At 37.6% G+C, this 16,116-nt stretch overlaps 1 protein-coding gene across 1 annotated transcript in view; it reads left to right on the top strand.

Annotated features, from left to right (window-relative positions):
* Positions 1-1,216: 1,216 nt before the first annotated feature.
* Positions 1,217-16,116, top strand: part of RB1 (RB transcriptional corepressor 1) — a 180,128-nt gene continuing 165,228 nt past the window's right edge. The window contains exons 1-2 of the mRNA XM_043578450.1: positions 1,217-1,851; positions 4,580-4,706. Coding sequence (XP_043434385.1) covers positions 1,712-1,851; positions 4,580-4,706 — 267 coding nt within the window. The 5' untranslated portion in view covers positions 1,217-1,711. The remainder of the gene's footprint in view (positions 1,852-4,579; positions 4,707-16,116) is intronic.

Here is a 16,116-nt window from a genome sequence, read left to right as displayed (position 1 = left end):
TTATCAGGCTGCCAGCAGACAGCCTTTGATCCTGCAAAGACCAAAACTGCATCCTGAGCAGTTAGTTAGTTAGCCTACACTAACCCAGGCAGGTGAGTAAAATTACCACTTTGATGGTACTCATTCTCTGTAGCTGAGGCTGGGTGTGAGCCCTACTTCTGACAAGCTTTTGGCCCCAGAGAGATTTTTCCTGAACTTGGGCCAGACTGGCTGTTGAGTAGGCAAATGACTGCCAACCCTTTTCACATCCTGACATATATCATGGTATATACAGAAGATGCAAATTGTGCAAATCGCTAAAATAAACCCAAGAGGCTTGCAGCCATGACTTGCTTGAAGGCTCCCCCTGCCTCAGCTCTGTTCAGCTGTTCCAAGGATGAGGGGATTCACATCAGAACACGGCTATATTGTATTCACAGTGCCTCACTTGGGAAGTTCTGATTGGGCAATCCACTGGGTCTGCCAAAGAGAGAAAACCATGTATTCATATTAGACGGTCTATTATTACAGTAAATATTAAGACACAGAAGAGACACAGCTTTTAAACCAGTTTGATGGTGTAAGCTCTTTTAGCAAGCTCTTCTCTGATGTCTTTGTGCCTCTGCACATGCTCCTCTCTTGTGGGCGCATTCCTTGTCAACACAACGTAATGGTTAAGCAGAATCAAATCCTCGGCAACCCATCAGCTCTGTAATGCTGGGCAAATTAATTAACTCCTCTGAGCGTGTTTCCCCATCTGGAAACAGAAATGATACTACTACTCATTTCAAAGGGTTGTTTCTGAGGATTAAGATAATTAGTTAAAATGGCCAGCACAACCCCTGGTACATAGTAAGCCCTCCTTACATGTTAGGTCTGCCTGGCAAACTTCCATTCAGCTGCCACCGCTTCTCTGAAGATGTCCCATAGACATTTCGATGGTGCCTCGTTCTTTACACCGCTATTAAAACATTTATCACACTACAATCTGTTCTTTGCGCACTCCTCCTCTCTCCTTCCGTAAACAGCGATCCTAAAAGGCCAGTAATTGTTCTACACTTTCCATCTCCCAGTGATCCTCAGAGTTCTGTTTGCATCAAGCATTCCACAAAGGTTTGTTTTTGTTTTGGCCGATTCTGAGTAACGGATTGGGCGGGAGGAGCGTGGTACAGAGGGACGGCACCGCCCACGGAGGGAGAGGGGCGTGCCCGCCCTGGGTGCACAGGCTTGATATTCCCGGCGGGGCCTGAGCTGCGTGCAGCCCCAGATCAACCCACAGATAAAAACGGGGCCCAATCTCACGCCCCAGACTGTGCAGTGCCCCGTTACCGGCACCCAGGCCTGGAGGGGAGAATTTCGAGTAGAGACACGTCCGGGCGGCGGCGGCTGCCTCAGAGAGAGTGCCTCGGCCCAGGCCGGGGGGGCCCACGCCCGGGCCGCCCGACCTCACGCCCCCGCCCAGCACACCGCTGGGCGCCCCGGTTCCCTCCCGACGCCGGCGGGCTCGGGAGCCTCGCGGACGTGACGCCGCGGGCGGAAGTGACGTTTTCCCGCGGTTGGACGCGGCGCTCGGTTGCCGGGCGGGGGAGGGCTTGTCCGGTTTCTCTCAGGGGACGTTCAAATTATTTTTGTAACGGGAGTCGGGAGAGGACGGGGCGTGCCCCGAAGTGCGCGCGTCCTCCTTCCCCGGCTCTTCGCCACCACTCACTGGCTCCCGCCCTGGGGGGGAGTCATGCCGCCCAAAACCCCCCGGAGAGCAGCAGCCGCAGCCGCCGCTGCCGCCGCCGCCGCCGAACCCCCGGCGCCGCCGCCGCCCCCTCCTGAAGAGGACCCCGAGCAGGACAGCGGCCCCGAGGACTTGCCTCTGCCCAGGTGAGCGAGCGGAGCCGCGGCGGCCGTCTCGAGAGAAGGGCGCCTCGAGAGTGCGTCGGGGCGGGCACCCCAGCGTCTAGGCGGGGGCGCGTCTCCGCCGGCTGCCGCGTCCCGGCGGGAGGAGGGTTCTCCCTTGTCCCCCAGCACCGCGGAGCGCCTGGACGGGGGTGACAGGGGTCTGGCTTCGGGAGCGAGGGGAGGGAATCCGGGAAGGGTCTCGGCTCCAGCTTGACAGGTGTCGGGCGGGTGGGGCTCGGGTCCCTGAGCAAAGTGACAGGTGCCGCCTTTCCTCCTCCAGGCGGAAAGGCTCGCCGGCGGAGGGTGTTTTTGAGGCGCCATCGAACGCAAAAAAGAAAAATGACGGGCTGGTGTCTGGTGGAGAGTTTGTCTCCTGTTGAGATTTGTTACATTTCGGTGGTGGTGTTTGACTTTCTGTTTTGGTCTCCTGAGATGCAACAGCTGAAAGTGTTTTCCTCTGGGCGTGCACTGCATCCGAAGCCCAGTCCTGGAAATGCCAACCAGGAAAGCTATGGGACGTGAAGTGCAGGGTTCTTCTGCGTGTCAGTTGCCCGCAGTGTACTCGGCTGAGGTGCTTTGTGGCGTTTCCTTGTAACAGTGCTTTGAGGTCTTGGGGATTCAGAGCCATCAGTAGTGACTGGAGGGTCATAACACTTGAGAGGAACTGGCGTATGGGCAAAAGTTTTGTGAGACGTTTAGTCTAAGTGCTTGAAAGTTTCTGAACTTTTATTCCTGTCGCATAAAACTCTTCTATGTTAAGCTTCAGCATTTTTCATTCTTTTTTACATTTTGCCTTTGAGCCAGACAACAAACATCCTTGTGTTTCTCTCTCTCTCTCTCTTTCTTTTTTGTTTGGGTACGAAATTAGTGATGTTCATGTGCTCACATTAAACTTTTTTTTCTTCCCCAAGTGGAATCTAAATTTAAGCGAGTAGAACATGACAGGGAGATATTTATTGTACTGAGACATCCTATTTTTCTTGATGGTGATACTTTATGGTTAAAAAGCTAAGGTTGAAAGAGTATGATTGCCATTATTATTGTCAGTACTGGTCCTGCTTTGAGACTACACGTAGATTGCTGGGAAATGGAACTCCTTTCTTTCCCTCACCACTTCCTCTCCATTTTTGTCCTTTACCAAGTCCTTTTCTTTCAACTTTCCAGATACAGAGTTCAAGCATATTGCAAAAGATAGGAATGGGCTTTTGGGATGGTTTGTGAAAGGCTATTGAAAATACATCTGTTTAAGTGGATTGTGTTATGGGTCAGTTAAAAATCATACTATTTAAAAAAAAATCTGAAACGTTCTGGGAGAAGACAGAAGTTTAATTTCTGATTAAGCTCTGATGTATCCAATACTTGAAAGTTGGCATTTGGAAAAAGCAGTAAATATACCTTAAAGAATCCCCTGTTACCCATAGAGCTTTGGAAGCATTCTCAATTATCGTAGGGTAGCCAGAAATACTGAAATTATGGCCATCACTTGGGAAAAGAAGGCCTTTCTTCCCCGACCCAACATTGTTATTCATCTTTAAGTGGTGGAACTACCAAAAATTCTCCTGTTAAGTCCAAACCATACAAAATACACTGTACTCTTGATTATCCTTACCCACAAAAGTTTTCATTAGTATGGGCAGTTCAGCTCTGCAGATTAGCTGCTAAGCAAGAGTAAAACTACTGGCTGGCAGTCTGAAGCCTAGCAATTTGCTTAGGGGTGGATTCAGGGCCCACTCCACCTGCACTTTTCAGTGAGATTTTTTCCACCTTGACAGCTGAGATCTTTTTTTCTGTTGCATTTTATCTGGCTTAAGTGGTGAAGTCAGAAGGGAAACCTTCACTAGGAATAGCACTTCACCCCCCTTGGTGGTGTAACCAAAAGTTAATTATGTTTTGAAGGAGGGTTGGCAGTCTAGAATAGTGGTCAAGGACATGGGTTATGGAATTAAACTGTTGTGTTTCCCACTTACTGGCCATTGCCTAGTTGAGTACTTTAACTTCTCTGATGTGGTACTTGTCTGTAAAAGAAGAATAATAAGAGTGCTTATCTAATAGGCTGATGTGCATTTAAGGTACTTGGTACAGGGTTAGTGTAAATACTCAAAAATTAGTAGCTATTCCTCACACTAGTTATTATTGTTAGGTGTGAGACATTAAATGAATGAACAGGAACTAGCCAACAGAAATTATTGACTACCTATAATGGGTAAGGAAGATTGAGGAGAAAAGGATAAAATAAGCATAGCAATAGTTTATGTTAATCGTTACGTAAGAAATGCTAGTAGGTAGATTATATGAGACATTGGTTAAGTGTAGACTGTATTTTAGCAAAGTCGCTGATACTAAATTGATTCTGAAATTTATTTATGGGCTTTCCTCTTTTTGCTGTTATTGTCATCCCAGTTTTCCCATACAGCTTTAGCTATCATGCTTACTTACTTTTACAAAGCTATTTTTTGTGCTGAAGTGTATGTGATTCACCAGGCCAGCAAACCTTTTTCATTGTGTGGTATTTTTGTTGGAAAGACTATGAAAAAAGATAAATATGTTTAAAATTCTACCTGTAGTTTTCTTCAAAGATAAATAAGATTTTAAAGTAGTTAGTGATGCTTTTTTTCAGAACAGTGCTGTTATATGCAAACCATTGAAACAAATATTTAATTAGTTTGATTTGTAAGTATATGCCTATTATATATCTATTTTTATCTGGCAGGCTTGTATTTGAAGAAACTGAAGAACCTGATTTTATTGCATTATGTCAGAAATTAAAGATACCAGATCATGTCAGAGAAAGAGCTTGGTTTACTTGGGAAAAAGTTTCATCTGTGGATGGAGTGTTGGTAAGGATTTCCTTAACATTTTTTGAAAAAAATTTTCTCGTTTAAAAAATTATTTTGGAAAATAGAAAAATATAAAGAAAAGAAAAGCTAGTAATAATTATGTTATCCAGTAATAATTATGTTATTCTGATTAGCATTAAAAATTTTTTTTAGCATTAAAAGTTTTTTTTTTAAATCTCCTGATATAAACCCCTCCAAAGTATTTTTTTTTTTAATTTTTTTTTTTAACATTTATTTATTTTTGGGACAGAGAGAGACAGAGCATGAACGGGGGAGGGGCAGAGAGAGAGGGAGACACAGAATCGGAAGCAGGCTCCAGGCTCTGAGCCATCAGCCCAGAGCCTGACGCGGGGCTCGAACTCACGGACTGTGAGATGGTGACCTGAGCCGAAGTCGGACGCTCAACCGACTGAGCCACCCAGGCGCCCCCCCTCCAAAGTATTTTAAAGCAAATCTTAGATGATATATTTTATTCATATACTTTACTCTGGTACAAAGAGTTATTGAAAAGCAAAGCCATACCTTATAAAATAATCTTTAATATTCTATAAATTTAAATTTAATTGAATTAAATTTAAATAAATTTAAATAAATCAAAATTTAAATTTTAAATTTAAGTAAGTATTTAAATTTCCTGATTGTTTCAGAATTGGTTTTGTTAGAATTTAGAATCTTTGATAGCATTTGATATATTTTTTCCATTTTTTTCTTTTCAGAGGTGTGTGTGTGTATATGTGTGATACTACTAACACTACTAACACCAGCAAATAATTCCTAGTGCTTTATATGTACTGGAGGAATATTATAAGCATTTTGCAAACAACCCATTCAACAATCCATTGAGATATGAAATAAAAAAATCTTTGTTTTACATGTAAAATTTTTAGAAGGTGATACTGAAGTAGAGTGAGGTTAAGTAACTTGACCAAGGTCTCTGGCTAAGAACATTTAGAACACAGATTTGGGATCATACATGTAGTTATACATAGTTACATATAATAGTTTTGTATCTTGTTATACAATTTTTTTCTCAACATGAGCATTTTATTGTTAAATATTTTCTGATATTTAATAATATAGTTTCCGATGGTACTATAATATTTAATACATTAGATAGATTTTGATGTTTTAACTCTTACTGTTATTGGACATTTTTTCCCCCAACTTTTTGGCACATAAAATGATGTGATAAACATCCTTATTCAGAAGAATAATGCCTGGCACAAGGTAAGCCCTTGATAATTTAATGAGTGAAACTCTGATTGTTAGAATACATTTTGAATTACTGTGTCAAAAGCTATGAATATTTATAAAACTTTTGATAGTTAAATTACACTCTAGACAGACACTTTTAATGAATTTACTTTTTAACAGCATCATATTAGTGTACATATCTGTCTGGTTTTACTGATCAGATTAACACAACAAAATATGTTTTTGTATATCATAAAAATATTTAAGACCATTACAAAATCTGGTATCTTAGTCCATTTGGGCTACTGTAACAAGATACCACAGACTGGGTGGCTCATAAACAACAGAAATTTATTTCTCACAGTTCTGGAGGCTGGGAAGTCCAAGATCATAGTGCTGGCCGATTCTCTGTGTGAGGGCCTATTTCCTGTTTCATAGACAGTGCCATGTCACTGGCCTCACATGGTGGAAGGGGTGGCAGCTTTCTTGAGCCTCTTTTTAAGGATACTGGTCCCATTCATTAGGACAGAGCCCTTGTGACCTGATCACTTCCTAAAGGCCACAACTCCCAATACCATCACATTGGGCATTAGGTTTTAAGGATATGAATTGTGGGGGATTGTGCACAAGCATTCAGTGCAATAGCATCTGGTAATAAAAAAGAGAAAATGAATCCAATTTCAAAGACCTGAATATAATCTGGAACTCCTTACTAAAAAAGGAGGAATATTGAAGTATCTTGGATGAATGACTTTGGTATTATCGTCCCAAAGGATCTAATGTATATTTTCACTGATTTGGGTACTTCATGTAACAAAGTTTTTTTGTGCATGTGCAGTTAAAGATAGTCATAGCTCTGTCACCTCTCACTCATAAATGCTAGGCTTTTAGTTTTCAGAAAGTTGGAAAGGAGTAGTAGATTATAGAGAGAATTGGTGAATATAGTTTCCAGTTTATGAGTGGGTTATATTCCCGGTCTTTGTAAGTACAATATAGTAATTAGGTTTCCAGGCTAGTTCACACAAAACTTTTTTTGTACTGAACTATAACAGTAATAGTTTTCATCATTGAGGCACTTTTAGGCTTCAGACTTGACTACAAGTACAAGTAAATATTACTACTTTCTTACCCTATGTTTTTTCTCCTAATGGAGCTGATGAGGGGACTAGGGGATGTGAAATCATTCTTGGTGGTATGCTGGAGGAAGACAAGGAATTTCATGTTATCTTTGGGATATTGGGTACTTTTTTTTTTTTTTTTTGCAGGGTGTATGACAGAGGAGGGTATGGTATTATCCTGTTATAAATACCAGACATTTATGTAGAAATATTATTTTAAGGGATATTTAACTTTTTGAGGGTTGGCCTGAGAATTTAACCTCTGTTTATACAATATCTAAGGGAGAATGTAACAGTGTGTGCAGACAAGTGAATGTAATGACAAAATTAACCAGTTTCTGATGCAGCTGTTCTGTTCTAGCTATTCTAGATAGCAGTTGGTTATCTTCTTTGAAACAAGAGAAGGAATTTAATAACTCAGGGAACTCTGGAAACTGAAAGTAGGTGATATTTATTGGAATAAAGGATGGGTTAAGAGCAAGGATTTGTCATCAGACTAGACTGACTCAAGTCTCAGTTCTACCTTTTACTACCTCCATGATCTTGAACAAGTTACCTAAAATCTCCCAGTCTCAGTTTTGTTATTTGTATAAAGGATTAACAATAATTTCTGGATCTTGGAGTTAAAATGTGGGTTAAATAACTTTATGCATACAAAACACTTGTTAGTGTAAATGAAGGCCTATATTAAATCATGCAGCCAGAATAATTTGACTTAAGAATTACCCTCGAAAATTTTATATTAATATAATTTTTAAGAGAACTTAAGAATCAGTTAAAATACTTTAATTTTTTAAAGTTTTTATATAAATTCCAGTTCGTTAACATGATTAGTGTAATATTAGTTTCAGGTGTACAATATAATGCTTCATCACTTACATTTAGCATGTGGTGCTCATCACAAGTGCACTCCTCAATCCCCATTACCTATTTAACCTATCCTCCCACTCACCCAGACCAATTCTGTTTCTTGGTTTGCCTCTCCCTTTCCCTTTGCTTATTTGTTTTTAAGTTCCACATATGAGTGAAGTCATATTGTATTTTTCTTTCTCTGACTTCACTTAGCATAACACTCTCTAGCTCCATCCATGTAATTGTAATTTTTATGTCTGAGTAATATACTATTGTGTATATATGCCACATATTTATCCATTCATCAGTCGATGGACGCTTGGGCTGTTTCCATAATTTGGCTATTGTAAATAATGCTGCTGTAAACATCTGGTATCCCTTTGAATTAGTATTTTTGTATTCTTTGGGTAAATACCTAGTAGTGCAGTTGCTGGATTATAGATAGTTTTGTTTTGAACTTTTTGAGGAACCTCCATACTGTTTTCCAGAGTGGCTGTACCAGTTTGCATTCCCACTAACAGTGCATGAGGGTACTCCTTTCTCCACATCCTTCCAACACCTGCTGTTTCTTGTGTTGTTGATTTTAGCCCTTTTGATAGGCATGGGGTGGTATCTCATTGTAGTTTTGATTTGTGTTTCCCTGATGATGAATGATGTTGAGCATCTTTTCATGTGTCTGTTGGCCATCTGTATGTCTTCCTTAGAAAAATGTCTATTCATGTCTTGTGCCCATTTTTAAATTGGATTATTTGTTTTTTGGGTGTTGAGTTTTATTTGTTCTTCATATATTTTGGATACTAACCCTTTATCAGATATGTCATTTGGAAATATCTTCTCCCATTCCATAGATTGCCTTTTAGTTTTGTTGATTGTTCACTTTGCAGGAGCTTTTTATTTTGATCAAGTCCCAGTAGTTTATTTTTGCTTTTGTTCCCTTGCCTCAGGAGACCTGTCTAGAAAGAAGTTTCTATGGCCAGTGTCAAAGAGGTTACTGCCTGTGTTCTCCTCTAGGATTTTGATGGTTTTCTGTCTCACATTTTGTCTTTCATTCATTTTTAATTTATTTTTGTGTTTGGTGTAAGAAAGTGGCCCAGTTTCATTCTTTTGCATGTTGCTCTTCAATTTTCCCAGCGCTCTCTTCACCTCTTCCATTTGGTGAAGAGACTGTCTTTTTTCTATTGGATATTATTTCCTGCTTTGTTGAAGATTAATTGAGTATATAGTTGTGGGTTCATTTATGCATTTTCTGTTCCATTGATCTATGTGTCTGTTTTTGTGCCAGTATTATACTGTTTTGATCACTACAGCTTTGTAATATAACTTGAATTCTGGAATTGTGATACCTCCAGCTTTGCTTTTCAAGAAAGGATAAGAACCATATGATCATTTCACTATTTGTAGATGACATTGTACTCTATCTATATAGAAAACTCAAAAGTCCAGCAAAAAACTGCTAGAACTGATACACGAATTCAGTAAAGTCACAGGATACAAAATCAATGTGCAGAAATATGTTCCATTTCTGAACACCAATAATGAAACAGAAAGAGAAAATAAAATTAAGGAATAGATCTCATATACAATTGCACCCAAAACAGTAAGATAGTTCCCAAGAAGTGAAAGACCTTTATTATGAAAACTATAGAACACTGAGGAAGGATATTGAAAGGACACCAAGAAATGGAAAGACATTACATTCTTATGGATTAGAATAAAAAAATTATTAAAATGTCTATACTACCCAAAGCAATCTACACATTTATGCAATTCCTATTAAAATACCAACAGCATTTTTCACAGAGCTTAGAACAAACAGTCCTTAAATGTTTATGGAACCACGAAAGACCCCAAAATAGCCAAAGAAACATTGAAAATAGTTGAATTTATAAATGTATGTGTAATGATTTTGATGTAATTTTGGTAAAACTTAAGGAAAGTTTGTGGTATTTTGTCTAGAAAAGTGTTTTTTCCTTTTTGTATAAACGTTTAATGGATGTAATATTAGTGATTGTTGTCATTACATTAGATTGTATTCATACTGCATGTAACATATAAATAAAGGACTTTTCATTAAGCAATTGGCCAGGAGTGTTGTTCATGTTGGGATTTACAGTGAATCAGTTAGAATTTTGATTTTCTTCTGCATCTTAAATCATTGCATGGTAGAGTGGAGAAGACCTTGGACCTTGAAGCAGGAAAGTTTTGATTATAGTAGTTGCAATGTAGCTGTAGGATTTTAGATAAATTAGTTGATTCTCCAAGTCTCAGTTTATTCATCTGTAGAGCAGAAATGATGCCTGAATGCTGTCCTCGTAGGGTTTCGTGTGTCTGTGTCCATTCAAGAGCTATGAATATATTGCCCTTGATAGAGTCATTTGTTTTTGTGATATGGGTCATTATATTTAGAAAGATAATTAAAATGAATAGTTTGGAATTGGAGTAACAGTAGCCATTCCATGTAAGTTATACTACAGACATATGAAGAGTCACATACTACAGACATACGAAGAGTTTTTTTTAATAAACTTAAAAAACAGAATATTTAAAAATTAAGTGTAATAGAAGGTATATACCTGTTATTTTCTAGTTATTAGTACTATATTTACCCTTTCTTTTTGAATATGGTGCTCATATTCTGATTACGTGTGAGTATTGCTGAGAAAAAAAATCATTTAAGAACATATACATTAATGTTATATTTTGTCTTACAGATAGAGGCTATTTGCAACTTCTTTTATTTCTGATTCTGCTTCTAAGGTTAATTTTTTACATCTTATTATGGAGAATTTTAGAGATTTATAAAAATAGGTTAATAGTGTGAACTCTCCTATACCTCTTAACCAATTATAAATCATGGCCAAACTATATTTCTCTCTGATTCCAGATTATTTTAAAGTAAATTCAGGTTATGTTGTTTCACCAATAAATATCTCACTATGCATGATCTTGTATTTTTTTTTAAAGTTTATTTATTTATTATGAGAGAGAGAGAGAGAGAGAGAAAATATCCCAAGTAGGCTCTGTACTATCAGCACAGAGCCCTGTGTGGGGCTAGAACTCATGAACTGCAAGATCAAGAGTGGGATGTTTAACTGACTGAGCCATCCAGGCACCCCTTCAGTATGCATTGTCTTTTTAAAAAGTGACTTCTGTTCATCACATCTAACAAAATTGGTGCAAATTTTCTATTATCGGATATCCAGTGTTCAAAATTTCTCTATTATTTATAATTTTTTTTTCATGTGCTCTAATCAGGATCAAAATAAAGTTCATATATTGTGATTGATTGACTTCTGTTTTAAATCTCTTAATCTGTAGGTTTTACCTACCCCCTTTCTTCTCTTACAATTTAGTTGAAGAAACTGGATTGTTTATCCTGTGGAATTTCCTACAGTGTGTATTTTGCAGATTGCATCTCCTCCGTTGTTTAACATAAGTCTAATTCTCTGTATTTCCTGGAAGTAGAGCAGGCCTAGAGGCCTGATCAGATCCTGGTTTGATATTTTCTGGAAGAAATACTTCAGAGATATTTTTGTGGATACCAATTGGCAGGCACATATCTTGTTAGTCTTTCTCTCTCTCTTTTTTTTTTTTTTTTTGATGTAAGCAATTATTGATCACCATTAACTGGATCTATAGGAGTTGCTAAAACTTTATCATTCCTCTCTCAACTATTGTAATTCTGTAAAGAGAAACTTTCCTCTATTAACTGTTCTTATTCTAAAGTGTAGTTTATTCAGGAAAGGAAGGCTAGATGAGAGATTTATGGTTTGCTTTTACTTACTACTTTTTAAACTAAAAATTTGTAAGATCTTCCAAAGATGGCCAGTGATTATAATCATCTTTTTAAGTATTATGTTGACCGTATCAGTAGACCAGTTGGAGTACATACATAGGTGTTTAATAAGATCTTTACTCAATAATTGACATATTTTATAATTTGATAATGTTATATAAATGGGATCATACATTATTTAACCTTTGGGATTGGCTTTTTTCAGCATAATTCCCTGGAGAATAATTGAAGTTATATATCAATATATTAGTTTGATAGGGCTGCTATAACAAAATACTACAGACTGGGTGACTTATCAGAAATTTTGTCATGTTTCTGGAGCCTGGAAGTCCAAGTTAAGGTGTCTGCAGATTTAGTTTCTTCTGGGACCTCTCTATTTGGCTTGCAGATGGCTGCCTTCTCCTTGTGCTCTAAAATGGTTTTCCTGTGCACACACTCCCTTGTGTGTTTGTGTGTCCAAATTTCCTGTTCTTATAAGGACACTATGTTGGATTAGGGCTCACCAAATGTCCTCATTTTAATTTACTGTACCCCTTTTGAAGTCCTGACTTAAAAAAACAGTCACATTCTTGGGTACTTAGGTTAGTACTTCAACATATGAGTTTTGCAGGGGTGGGGAGCACAAGTCAGCCCACTGCAATTTATTATTGTTGTTTAGTAGTATTCCATGGTATGGCTGGACCACAGTTTGTGTAACCATTCACTCATTGAAAGATACCTGCTCTCTTCATAGGTTTTAACTGTTGTGAATACAGCTGCTTTGAACATTTGTGTATAGGTTTTTGTATAGATACCAGTTTTCATTTTCCTGGGAGATAAATAACCAAGAGTGCAATTGCTGGCCATATGGTATGGTCATGTAGGTCATATGGTGTGGTCATATATGCTTAATTGTGTAAGAGCTGCCAAACTTTGTTTCAGAGTGGCTATACCATTTTGTATTACTATCATCAATATATGCGTGTTCCAGTTTCCCAGCATCTTTGCCAACATTTGGTGGTTTTACTTTTTTTTTTTTTTTAATATTAGCCATTTTTCTCAGTATGTAGTGATATCTCATTGTGGTTTTAATTTACATTTTTCTGATGGCTAATGATATGGAATATTTTTTTTAATAGACTTTTTAGAATAGTTTTAGGTTCACAACAAAATTGAGCAAAAGGTACAGAGATTTCCAATATTCCCCCTGCCCCCATAAATGCTTAACCTTTTCCACTGTCACCATTCCCACAAGAGTGCTACATTTGTTACAGTTAGTGAACTAATACTGACACATCATTATCACCCAAAGTCCATAGCTGCTGAAAGTCTTCTAAATGTGCTTATTTGCCATTTGTTTATCATCAGTGAAATGTCTCTTTACGTTTTTTGCCCATTTTGAGTTTCCATAGGTTTTTTATATTCACAGCTATGTCATGTGTGAATAATGACAGCTTTATTTCTTCCTTTCTAATCTTTTTGCTTTTTTTTTCTTGTCTGTTGCACTGGCTAAGATTTCAATACAGTGTTGAATAGAAGTGCTAAGAGTTCCTGCTCTTAGAAAGAAATCATTCTGTCTTTTATCATTAAGTATAACGTCAGGAGTAGGTTTTTCTTAGGTGTTGTTTATCACATTAAGGAATTTTCTTTCTATTCCTAGTTTGCGGAGATTTTTTTAATATCAGAAACAAATGTTGGAGTTTCTGAAATGTGTTTTCTGCATCTATCGTGATGATCATATTTTTCCTTTATTAGACTATTGATATTGCCTGTTAAAACAACTTTCCCTTCTTGGATAAATTCCACTTGATGATAATATAGTATCCCTTTCATATATTGTTGGATTTGATTTGCTAAACTTTTAAGAATTTTTGTACTGTGTGTTTACAAGGGATATTGGTCTGTATTTTCTCTTTATGGTTATGGGTTCTTTTTCTATTTTTTTTTTCTTCAATTTTTGTTGGACGTTTTGACAGAATAATTCTGGCCTTATAGAATGAATTGGGAAATTGTTCTCTTCAATTTTTTCGTAAAGTTTGTACAAAATTGATATTATTAAATGTTTGGCAAAACCATAACCATATGGGTCTCAAGGTTTTTTTTTTTTTCTTTTGTGGGAAGGTTTTTAACTACAAATTCAATTTCTTTAAATAGATATGGGCAATTCAGTTTTATTACTATTTTAGTGAGCTTGGGCAATGTATGTTTTTCAAGGAATGTGTCCATCTAAGTTGTTGAACTGGCAGAAAATTGTTTATAATCTTTTATTATTGTACTTTATTATATCTTAGTATTACTTAATAAACTTTCCTATTAATATATTTTACACGATATGTATCATATATTATTAATTTAATGCATGATGAAATTATTCTCTTTATCCCTGTCTTTTTGCTCTGAAGTCTTTTTCTGTTAAAAAAAATTTTTTTTAATATTTATTTATTGTTGAGAGAGAGAGAGATACAGAGTGTGAACGGGGGAGGGAAAGAGAGAGGAAGACACAATCTGAAGCCGGCTCCAGGCTCTGAGCTTTCAGCACAGAGCCTGATATGGGGCTTGAACTCATGAACTGAGACATCATGACCTAAGCCTACCAAAGTTGGATGCTTAGCCAACTGAGCCACCCAGGCGCCCTGAAATCTTTTTCTAATATTAATATAAACACTTAAGCTCTCTTTTGAAAAGTATTTAGCATTGTATACTTTAAAAAAAAAAAAAACTCTTAACCTCTTTGTATCTTTATTCACCTGACCCTTGCACAACATGGGTTTGAAGTAAGTGGGTCCACCATACCTGGATTTATTTTCAGTAAATATGCTACAGTACTATACGTGTATTTTCTCTTCCTTATGATTTTCTTAGTAACATTTTATTTAGTATATAATACATGTAACAAATGAATTATGTGTTAGTCGACTGTATATATTATCAGGAAGGCTTCTGGTCAACAGTAGGCTATTAGTAGTTAAGTTTTGGGGAAATGAAAATTATAGTTGGATGTTCAACTGCACAGGGGTCAGCAGCCTTAACTCCCATGTTGTTCAAGGGTCAACTGTATTTAATGTGGGTGGGTTTCTTGTAGGCTGCATATAGTTGAGTCGGTCTTTGCCTCTTAATTGGGGTTTTTAAACCATTGACATTTAAAGTGGTTTTTGAAATGGTTGGGTTTAAATCTGCCACCTTGCTATTTGTTTCCACTTGTCTCATTTTTTCTTTGTCTCTTTCCTCTCTTTTTATGACTTTGTTTGGATTGGCCATTTTTTATGATTCCTTTTTTGTCATTTGTTGGCTTGTTAGCTATAACTTTTTTGTGTTATTCATTTCAGGGTTTATAGTATATATTTGAAACTTTTCATAGTCTTTTTTTTTCCTCAAGAGAAAGAAAACAGTTTTATTTTTGAACAGGCATTAAACCAAAATGTGATGCCTATCACAAGTAATCTGCTGAGAGACTTCAAAACAGAAGGAATCTCACCCTTTTATAGACAGGCAGTGACAGCCCATTACATATATGCTTTTGAGATAAACAAGAAGTAGTCCTCACATAAGAGGACTTGACAGTACCATTTGTCACATGCAGTTCACTTTAGATTCACTTGGTAATGAGGGTGACGATCTGTTTTAGTTAATTGGCTTTGTCCAAAAGAAAAAGAAAAAGAAACTCCTCACATTTTATGACAAGAGGTAATTTTGCCACCAAGAGCATGGTGCCTGCTAAAGTTAGGGTCTTACTGTCCTACAGAGCCTGGGAGATAGTGGTGCTACCTTCCTTGATGGTTGCATTTCAAAGAGATGGATCCTAGGTCCTTGAGAAAGACATCCCTGGGTCAGAAAGCTGGCAAGAATCTTACTTAGCTTTTAAAATACATAACAGAAACAAGGAGTTTACAATTAAAAGTTTTCTTTTTTTTCTTTTTTTCTTTTTTACATGTTTATTTTTGAGAGAGAGAGAAAGAGAGAGTGTGAGCACGAGCTGGGGAGGGGCAGGGAGAGAGAGGATCTGAAGCAGGCTCTGTGCTGACGGCAGAGAGCCAATGTGGGACTGAAACTCATGAACCATGAGATCTTGATGTAAGCAGAAGTCAGATGTTTAACCAACTGAGCCACCCAGGCACCCCTATAAGTTTTCTAAAGTATATGCTCTAAGAAGAGAGGGGAAATCACCTCTCTTTTTTTAAATTTGCATTTATCCTTATACCTGTCACCCCCTTTCTCTCTTCTTTTTTCTTTTTTTTAAATTTAAATTTTAGTTAGTTAACATACAGTATAGTATTGGTTTCAGGAGTAGAATTCAGTGATTCATCACTTACATACAACACCCAGTGCTGATCATAACATGGCCTCCTTAGTAACCATCACCCGTCTAGCCCATCTCCCACTCACCTCCCTCCATCAACTCATAATTTGTTCTCTGTCACTAAGAGTCGCTTATGGTTTGTTTCCCTCTCTTCTCTTCCCCTGCTTTCCTATA

This window comes from Prionailurus bengalensis, chromosome A1, assembly GCF_016509475.1.
Source record: "Prionailurus bengalensis isolate Pbe53 chromosome A1, Fcat_Pben_1.1_paternal_pri, whole genome shotgun sequence".
Taxonomy (NCBI): Eukaryota; Metazoa; Chordata; class Mammalia; order Carnivora; family Felidae; genus Prionailurus; species Prionailurus bengalensis.
The sequence above is the reverse complement of the archived record's forward strand: the minus strand, read 5'-3'. Positions and strand labels throughout refer to the sequence as shown.